Here is a 9,579-nt window from a genome sequence, read left to right as displayed (position 1 = left end):
TCATATCTGAATGGATCTGATCAAGTGCAGTTGTAGGTAGCTACATTCATATCTGCATGGTGGACCAACATATCAGCTCACAGAATGTAAAAAAAAAAAAAAAAAAAAAAAAAAAAAAAAGGTCTCTGGATTGGTCTGAAAGATTCTCATTTTCCGAGGATTGACTATACCAATGCGTTCCTGTTAAGTGTCTTCCCAGCCAATAACAAATCCCAACTCAATACACATGTCTAAATGCAGGTACATTACAATATTTTTAATAGTATTAAGTTATCTTAAATTATTTGAACAAAAATTTTAAATTCCACATTTGATACCAATCTAAAAGGGAGCAACATAAATCAAGAGAAAGAACACCACTGCAATATTAATTCCAAATTACTTTTTTTTTTTTTAAACAGTCTGTACAGCAAAGTAGCAGAGAATTCAGTGATCACAAATCATACCATACAGCAATCTAGGGCAATGCTAATTCTGTACACAGCAGAGCAGAAACACTCCCTCATTCGGATGCTCCAAGTACGCCAGCTGTACTAACGGACTCCAAACTGTTTCTACTTACAGAGGATATTTTGGTGTGAAAAAATTTTTCTTTTGAAGTTCCCTTTGTTTTCTCCAGTGTTTCTCTTATACAAAATATTACAGTCATTTTATATATATTTACACAGAGTTGCACAGCTAGAAAACGGTTATAAATTACAATCAGGTTTGGCAATCTTTTTTTTCTTTAAATACATGATCTGGAACATAGCAGATTTACAATTTATGGTTGTAGTGGTAACTCATCCTGCATTTCAAAAGTCTGCACAGATGAAGTTTTCTTCTTATGCAGCTCAAGCCTAAAACAATTCTATCATGAGAGATGTGTGAACGTAAGTGCCATGAATGCAGTTCATTTGTCTCCCAGCATAAGTAACAGATCAGACTAATAAAGCTTTTGCAAGTTGGTGGCATAACATGGAAAAGTCAATACACAACTGAACTTTAAATCCTTTACCTATTTCCTGCTGGCTTTATAGGCAGCAAATCGATTTATAAAAACAGCCAACATCACTTTCAGAAAAAACAGCCTCTGAGGCATCTGTGCAATAAATATGTAGCCACAGTTAACATATGATAGGGCATTTTGTTAGCTTCAAGCAAACCCCACGTTTTTGTTTTTTTTAAATAACTTTTAGAACTAGGCCAGGGACGGGTTTTGTTTTAAAGCTACAGTATCTTTTTATGGCTTTTAGTAACTCCCTGCCTTTCACTGAAATGAGGTATGTATTTCGAGTGAAATGGTAACAGTCAAGCAAACAAGTCTCCATGGACCACAGAGTTTTGCGCAGTGGTATAAACAAACAGGTCGTCCCTGCAGGATTGCCAAACCTAATTCTAATACAGTGCAAAAAAGGGATTTTTAAAAAATTTTATTTGTTTTTTTTGTTTTGTTTTGTTTTTTTTTTTAGAAAAAAGTTGCCTGGGAGTTTGCTAGTAGCTGTCAATCCACTGAGCAAATCCTCTTTCCACCAGAGCTCTGTTTATTGACACCACCTAAGGAAAAATAAGAGACAGATGAAAGAAATACCAGCCTGAAAGCAAGATCCCTACATGATACTAATTCATGAAAAGAAATCCCGAGAACTCTAAGTATAGTTTTTACACCCACGTCTGAGTCTGTACAAACCAGCGCACTAGATTTCTGCAAGTGTACGCACCTCATCTCCCATCATACTCCACAGCTGGATAAGAGGCAGACCTGTTGCGCTGTCATAATTTGTGACCTGGAAACACAGACATGTGTTGAGAGAGAGCATGGCAGACAAGCTGGTGTGTCAGTGTGCGGTGTCATAGCTTAGCAACAACAAAGCTCTCGCTTCCTGAGAGGGACAACAGTGGCAGGACAGTCTCCCCATCTATGAAATAAAGAGACTTGCCTCCTTTGTAATTGCTTTAAGAGCTACAGATCAAGTGCACCAGAGGAGAGCTAGATGTTATTACTCAAGAGAGCAGTTGGTCCGTTCTTGGGAGATAAGATCTCAGTAGCATGAGTCCTATAAGCAGGTCAGAGCTGAGTGTTTCAAGTCTCTAGAGGGTTTCATTCAACTTTTGATTCATCATAGCACTATGGAAGTTATGTTACTTTAGGGTGCCCAACTGCCCAAGCCTAAGCAGCATTGGCAGATTTTTTAGACCAGCGGCTCTCACCCTTTCCAGACTATTGTACCCCTTTCTGGAGTTTGTCTTGCAAACACCCAAGTTTCACCTCACCAAAAAACTACTTGCTTACAAAAATCAGACAAAAATACAGATGCGTCACTGCACACCATTCCTGAAAAACTGCTTATGTTCTCATTTTTACCATATAATTATAAAATAAAGCAATTGGAATATAAATATTGTAATTCCATTTCAGTGTACAGGCTACAGAGCGGTATAAACAAGTCATTGTCTGTATGAAATTTTAGTTTGTACTGACTTCACTAGTGCTTTTTATGTAGCCTGTTGTAAAACACGGCAAATATCTAGATGAGTTGATGTACCCCCTGGAAAACCTCTGCGTGCCCTAAGGTGTACATGTACCCTGGTTTAGAACCACTCTTCTAGACCTCTCTCATGTTCCACCATTATAATCCATGAAATACATGAAGGGACTATTGTGATTATCCAGTCTGCCCTGCTGCATAACACAGACCATAGAACTTTCCTGCATGAATTAAAAATGTAAGCTTTATTTCTAGGCTTCAACTTCCAGCCACTGGATCTTGTTATGCCTTTATCTGCTAGATCAAAGAGCCTGCTACCAATTCTCTGTTTCCCCCATCTAGGTGTAGACAATGATCAAGTCACTCTTTACCCATCTCTTTGAGGAGAGAAGCAGATTGAGTGTCTTGAGTCTATCACTATAAGGCATGGTTTCCAATCCTTGAATCATTCTCATGGGTCTTTTCTGAACCAACTCCGATTTATCAACATCCTTCTCGAATAAATGAGACCAGCACTGGACACACTATTCCAGCAACAGTTGCACCAATACAGAGTAATATACATACCTGTGCAAGCAGAGGTGTGCCTCGGGTCATCTCACTAACAGTTGAGTCCGCTTCTGATGAAAAGTGATCCTCATCTTTGGACAGAAAAGGAGAAAACAAGTCAGCCATTCACAGGCGCATAGATTTTACCATTCTGATAATTTAGTCCAACCTCCTGCATAATACAGGCCAAAGAACCGCACTCATTGCTACAGGCATTTAGTCTATGAAGCTGAACAAGATCACACGGAATGCGTGTCTCAGAGGGGAGATGATGAAGAGTTGTCTTTTTAAAGGATCCTAGCTCAGTAGCCACGTGCATAAATGGATGCTAGATTCAAAGTAATTACTAAGGACACTTGTCTTCAGATATCGTAATTTACATTAATATTTCAAAACAGCAAGAGTTCTGTGGCACCTTAAAGACAAACAAATTTATTCGGGCATACCAACGAAGTGGGTTTCTGCCCACGAAAGCTTATGCCCAAATAAATTTGTTTGTCTTTAAGGTGCCTGAGGACTCTCGCTGTTTTGCTAAAAACAGAGTAACACGGCTACCCCTCTAGAACTCATCAATATTTCAGTTTTTAAAGGAGCCATTCTTGAGCCCAGGAAGCTCAGGAATTCACTTGTCCTGCAGGGAGTTTAATATGCAAACAGGAACTCAGTGCTATTCAATGGAATTACACTACAGGATAAGAAATCCCTTGCAGGATAGGTGGAATTTTAACACTACAAGCTGTGCTCTTTGTTAATACAGTCTGTTCACATTTCATTGTCCAAGCTGAGTGAAGTATAACACTGAGGTGATGGTCCCTGGTTCCCACGCACAACGCGGCAACACACCGAGTTTTGAGAAAGAGAAACAAACAAAATCTACCTTCCGGGCTTGGACAACCTGTGCCCTTTACACTTAAAGATCAAGGTGTTTCAAAATAAACTTTGTTCTTTGTCCACACACTCTTTCGATCCGCCCTGGTGAGGCATCTCCAGCATCACTGGTGACAGCACTGCTGCAGATGTTGCGAGAGATCCCGGACTGCAGAGCGCATGCTAAAAAAGGAACTCTGCTGCTGGCAGCTTGGGACGGAATAACTTTCAACCTTTGCCATCCACTTACAGCTTTGGCAGAGGCAATCCCTGTACCTACGGCCAGAACAAGGTTTCCTCTCATGATGCCCAGAGCCCTGACATCGAGGATGCTATAAGTGGGTTGGGTTAACATCCTTCAATATTAAGAACTAAAAAGCCTTTTTTTTTTTAAGGCACCAGCCTAACACGGCTGGATCTCTATTGGCAACATGACATGTTTATGGACACCAGGCATTTCCCTTCTCTTCCAGCACTGGGGCAGTTTTTAGAACACTCAGAACCATACATGCCATCAGTCAACAGCTATTTCAGTATGGGAATGTCAGAGGCTTGATTAATAGATTAAGGAATTAATCTGCATGTGTTTATTTACAGTTACCTTAAAGGGGCAGTACACTTGCTGTCTAGTCCACTGGAAAAGAGGGATTTAAACAGTAGTTATAGGCACTCCAGCTGCTCTCTGGTAGTTCTGCCAGTTTGTGGTTTTAAGTTAGGAAAAAAAATAAGAGAATGCAACTGTTTCTCTCTCCATCCACAGCCATGTGAAAAACCTGCACACATTGACTAGACAGGAAAGATAGGGGAACTAGTTCCACAGTGCTGGCAAAAAGTGCAAAAAAAAAGAAAAAGATATTTTCTAATCCACTTTCTCGTAACCTCAGATGTTGTGCTTGAAATGCGATGGAGAAAGCCGAGACAACTCGGGCTTCTCAAATGATCGTATCCTGTTTAACCCAGCACTACAATGGCCCATCATTAGTGTCTCTCCGGTGAGCTATGTTACCTGGAAGTGGCACCACATTGTCTAATAAAACTTCTGCTCCTTGGAAAGGTAGTGTTACAAAATCAGACCTTAAAAGAGAAGAGAATCAACTTGAATAGAAGAACACAGCTCTACCCTAATTCCTTATCATTCTTTGAACTGATGATGGCTGATACAGCAGGAATTCATTTGCTTCAGATTAGTTACAGCCAAAAGAATAGACACAGTACCCGTAACAAGTGTCTGAGCACAATTCATACAAGAGGAATGGTATCTTGTGGCTAAAGCATGGGAATGGGAGATTTGGGTTTAAGCTCTGGGTTCCTTACTCTCAGTTCGCTGAGTAAAATGGGGGTATAGTGCTCCTTTTCTCCCATCCTTTGTCAATCACTTACTATGTGCTTGTTACACTAGCATAATGGGGCCCTGATCTCATCCGGGTCCTCCAGGCACAATGATAGCAATGAAATTGCTTCATCTCACGCAGCACCCCAGCCGGCATTGTGCCTTGCTTCCTACCGCCATTTCAGCTTCTCCATTGGGAACAGGAGCATAACCCAGGCCAGTGGCAATGTTTTAAGCCACTTACAGTGCTTTTAAGTATTGACAATCACTAGTACCTTGTCTACACCGACCCTCCCAGCTTGGCTACCAGCAGCTAAGCAACTGCAGGAAGTTTTAAACCTACAGCTTGTCAAAGTAGGAAGTTAGGACCCATGTGCAGGGACGACGAGTGCTTCTCCACGTTTTCCTCCCAAGTTGCCTACCTCTGCCCCGGCTCCATACAATCTCATTTTCCATCCCACAACACAGCCTTGCAAATGGTGTACCCCTGCGACTGAGGGAACCCTCTCTGAAAGGGCAAAGTCTCTCCCTGATCCAGCTGACCACGTGCTACGTAGGCTGCGCCTCATCACTTCCCGCCAGGAAGAGAACAAGTGCGTCATTCCCCCAACGTATCCGACACATCACTGCAGGGACACGGCGTTTTTGTGAGGCAGCCCGGCCCAGCGGATAGGGTACTGGATGTGGCACTTAAATCGAAGGTCTATCCCTGGCTTTGTTGCCAGATGCCCTTGGTCAAGTCGCTATTCTGTTCCACAGTTACCCACCACTTAAATGGGGATTAGATTTTTGCCTCCGTGAGCGCTTAGACATCTATGGATGAAAGCGCTATGGAAGAGCTAGGTGTGTCACTGAGGAACCCAGGTGTCCCATGAGGCTGTACATTGCTGAGAACCATTCCCCCACCCCTCAGGCTTCCATCATACTGCGGAGACACCCGTATCTATCAAGCCCTTACACTCAGTTATGGTAGTTCAACCATTTATTTTTCCAGTCAAGGGAAGGGGAAAAAAATGGTTCCTGACCTGATTTGCCTGAGTGTGTCAATTTTAACTCTCTCGTATCCTCCGTAGTCCACATATCGGATCTCCACTTCGCTGTTATCTTTGAAGTAGCCGACCACCTGAGCCCGCCACCAAGCGCCATCCAAGCCCGGAGCAGCACAGATCACACCAACTGCAAAACACAAGATGGTGAGGAGAAGAGTCAGTGTTGGTGCCTGTTTCTGTAAGTTCCTCTGGAATAGTAGACACCCAGCACCTGTGTCTGCTGGGGAACCGGTGCAGAGCGTAGGAGGACATGCTGCTACCTGCTCTCAGATGAGACTCCTAGCGCGCTGCGGCAGGGAGGTAGCATGATCTAGCAGACTGAGCCCTGGACCATGATTTAGGAGTCCCAGGTTCTATTGCTGGTTCGGTCAATGACCCGCTGGGTGACCTTGGGCAAGTTGCTGTGCCTCTCTGTGCCTCAGTTTCCCCTCCCACCCTTTGTCTCGCCTATTTTGATCACAAGCTCTTCAGGGAGGAGCTGTTTCTCACTGCGTGAAAGCACAATGCCTTGCACAAGCATGGCCGGAGCCACTAGCAGCACCAATACCCTTCTATCTCCGCTTTGCCCTGGCCAGCGATATCAAGCAGATGCAGGACAAACCCGGCCTGCAGTAACAAGAGGCTTTTAAACGCTCTCTCAACATGCTTAGCGTGTTTAATTTTTCACTTTTGTTTGTATTAAAGCAGCAGCTCAATGTGAGCAACTTGCGCAGGAGAAGTATTCAGAGCTTTAGTAACAACTGAATCGCTCACGACGGGAGTGAGGTGAATCTGAGGGATGCTCTAGGAAGTGGACAAACAGCTGTTCTACGGAAGGGGCCTTGAAAATAAAGAAAAAGATCCAGCTGAACTGCCACCTTTGTGAAACACCAAGAAACAGTCCCACACACGGATCCGCCCACCGTACTCCCCTGCGCAATTAAACACCCCCTTGTTTAAAGGTGGGCATGCCACGCTGAACCGCTTTGGAAAGACACACACAGCAGAAACAGCCATGTCAGAAATTCTTCTCCCTCACCCCCCGCGCACACCAGCAATCTGAAGGCATTGCCAGAAATTATACCTCTATAAGGAGAAAATGACAGTGTTTGATAGCAAAGAAAATATTCCTGATGTTATAATTAAGGTGCCAGCAGCAAACATCTTCAGGAACACGCAGCAACACTGTTCCCTGACTGACAAGGCTAAAGGGAGAGGAGATGAAAACACTGGCTATGGGAAAGGTAAATAAAAAAAACCGCCCCTCCACCCCCACCAAGAACATGGGAACACACGCTGCCCGTAGCAATGCTGCTTATATTCAAGCTAGTTATCACTGGAACACGTTTTACATTCAAAGCTTTTGGAGTAGTTTATCATTGGCCAGAGGAATTCTGCTTTGAATTTACCCTGGTAGGAAGATAGGAACTGCCAGATTGGATGAGAGCCAATCCCTGTCTAGTTCAATAACCCATCTCTGACACTGGCCAGCGCCAGAGGCCTCAAAGAGAAGTGCAAGAACCCTGCAGTCGGCAGATGTAGTCGGAGTAGTCTGCCACCCACATTAGGGATCCTCCTCACCTCTAATGCTTTGAAATTTGCCTAAGTCCTGAAGCAGGAGCTTTAATACCCCTTCCACAAAGTCTGTTAGAAGAGCTTGGTAGTTGTTTTAAACACAGCTTTTTAATTGACCTTCCATTGCCCCTCCCCAATGTTTAGAAGCAGCAAACATTTATTATTTTACATGTTATTTTCACAGGTAAGTCTCCTTAGAAGAAACTCATGTAACACCATTTACAAATTTATTAACCAATGCAAAGAAGGCTTATGTCCCATTTTTATATAGATTCTCTATTGTCTGACCCATGGCTAGTTTTGTCATAGATCCTCATCTCCAGATGGCAGAGCAAACTTGAGAACATGGAAAGCTTGATTTATTAAGGAGCACAGGGGAGAGGCACTGAAAAAATACCTTTCAGTGTACTCCGGACTCACGTTACCCTGAAGCGCAGAGGAGAAAGATGTTACTGGGAAAGACCAGGGACAGATCCCAGGAGGAGACTTCCTGCTTGACAATTCAGGAGGAATGAAACGACTTACCTTCTACTGGAGTTGGCAGAGTTGGAATTCCGGGCTGAGAATAGCAGACATACATCTGCTGGTCCAGACTGCGCAGCACATGGAACGTGGGGTGCGTGTGTTGCTGGACAAACATGTGCCCTGCGTTGACTTGGTTAACGACAATTACTTCGACGGTGACTCCATCCGGTAGCATGAGCTGCCGCAGAGACAGATGGTGTTAAGTTTCCATTAACATACTATTGCAACGTGAGCTTCACGCATTCCGAAGGTTAGTAATAAACTCAGTTCCATTGATATCTTATCTATCCTACTACCAAAAAAAAAATGAGGGGCCTTAGTGGTGCCGGAGTTTAGCAGCAGGCTCTATAGATCTTCACCTCTAGGCAAAGAGTTTGAACCTAGGAACAGCTGAGGGAGAAATGGGCTCTCTAGATCTTCACCACGAGGAGACTAATTTGAATCTAGGACCAGTTGATGGAGAGGCCATTGTTGACGTATTCACATGAAGGGGATCCGATTAGCATAAATTCTTTAGGGCAGGGACTGTACATCTTGTACAGCAGTCAGCATAATGTCAGCACTAACGAATGCTGTTTATCCACAGGGGAGAGAGACGATAGGCAGCAACACTGCAAGCTCTTTGTGTGCCATCCTGACCAAATACCCCAAAGTGCGATCTGGTAGAATCACTCATTGGGAGAAAGTAGTTTAATTCCATGCTCATCTGAGCTCCTGGCCTCTCTAGTGGGACTGCCAAATAAGTAGCAATTTGTGATGGAGGGCTCTGCAATGAAGACACTGTCACAGGATTTCCCTGCAAAGTCACTTCACACAGGCCACTACGCAGCCATCAGGCTTTTGATGGTATACTCGGCAACATCTAAAGGTACCTATCCCAACCCTGAGCTGCACTGGAATTTCCTTTGAAGGTTATAAACCAAAACCCAAAGGAGAAAGCTTAAAGAATGAGAAACATACAACAGCCCCCTTGCTGCCGTCGGAGGCAGGTGCAGATATATATTGCCAAACTATATTCAGCTATTTAACAGATGTTGGAGTTCATCGTGTAACCAGTAAGGGCTATAATCAAAGGGGCTGTGATTTACAGACATCTGAAAAGGGAAACAGATGTGAAACACTGTGCGGAAAGTGCGGAGGTTGATTCTAATGCCAGATTTGAATAACTGCGATAAGATATTTAAAGGGAATGTGATGCTATTGGAAAGTAACAAATCCAGCATGATTCTACAAGTCA

At 43.5% G+C, this 9,579-nt stretch overlaps 1 protein-coding gene across 1 annotated transcript in view; it reads right to left on the bottom strand.

Annotated features, from left to right (window-relative positions):
* Window positions 1–229: 229 nt before the first annotated feature.
* The window catches only part of AKAP1 (A-kinase anchoring protein 1), a 34,894-nt gene continuing 25,544 nt past the window's right edge, over window positions 230–9,579 (bottom strand). The window contains exons 6-11 of the mRNA XM_067538049.1: window positions 8,343–8,520; window positions 6,240–6,390; window positions 4,891–4,958; window positions 3,036–3,109; window positions 1,701–1,766; window positions 230–1,536 (exon numbers count right to left, since the gene is read on the bottom strand). Coding sequence (XP_067394150.1) covers window positions 1,474–1,536; window positions 1,701–1,766; window positions 3,036–3,109; window positions 4,891–4,958; window positions 6,240–6,390; window positions 8,343–8,520 — 600 coding nt within the window. The 3' untranslated portion in view covers window positions 230–1,473. The remainder of the gene's footprint in view (window positions 1,537–1,700; window positions 1,767–3,035; window positions 3,110–4,890; window positions 4,959–6,239; window positions 6,391–8,342; window positions 8,521–9,579) is intronic.

The sequence above is a fragment of the Emydura macquarii genome, unplaced genomic scaffold, assembly GCF_026122565.2.
Source record: "Emydura macquarii macquarii isolate MOO-44397 ecotype Brisbane River unplaced genomic scaffold, CSIRO-AGI_Emac_v2 contig_450, whole genome shotgun sequence".
Classification (NCBI taxonomy): domain Eukaryota; kingdom Metazoa; phylum Chordata; order Testudines; family Chelidae; genus Emydura; species Emydura macquarii.
The sequence above is the reverse complement of the archived record's forward strand: the minus strand, read 5'-3'. Positions and strand labels throughout refer to the sequence as shown.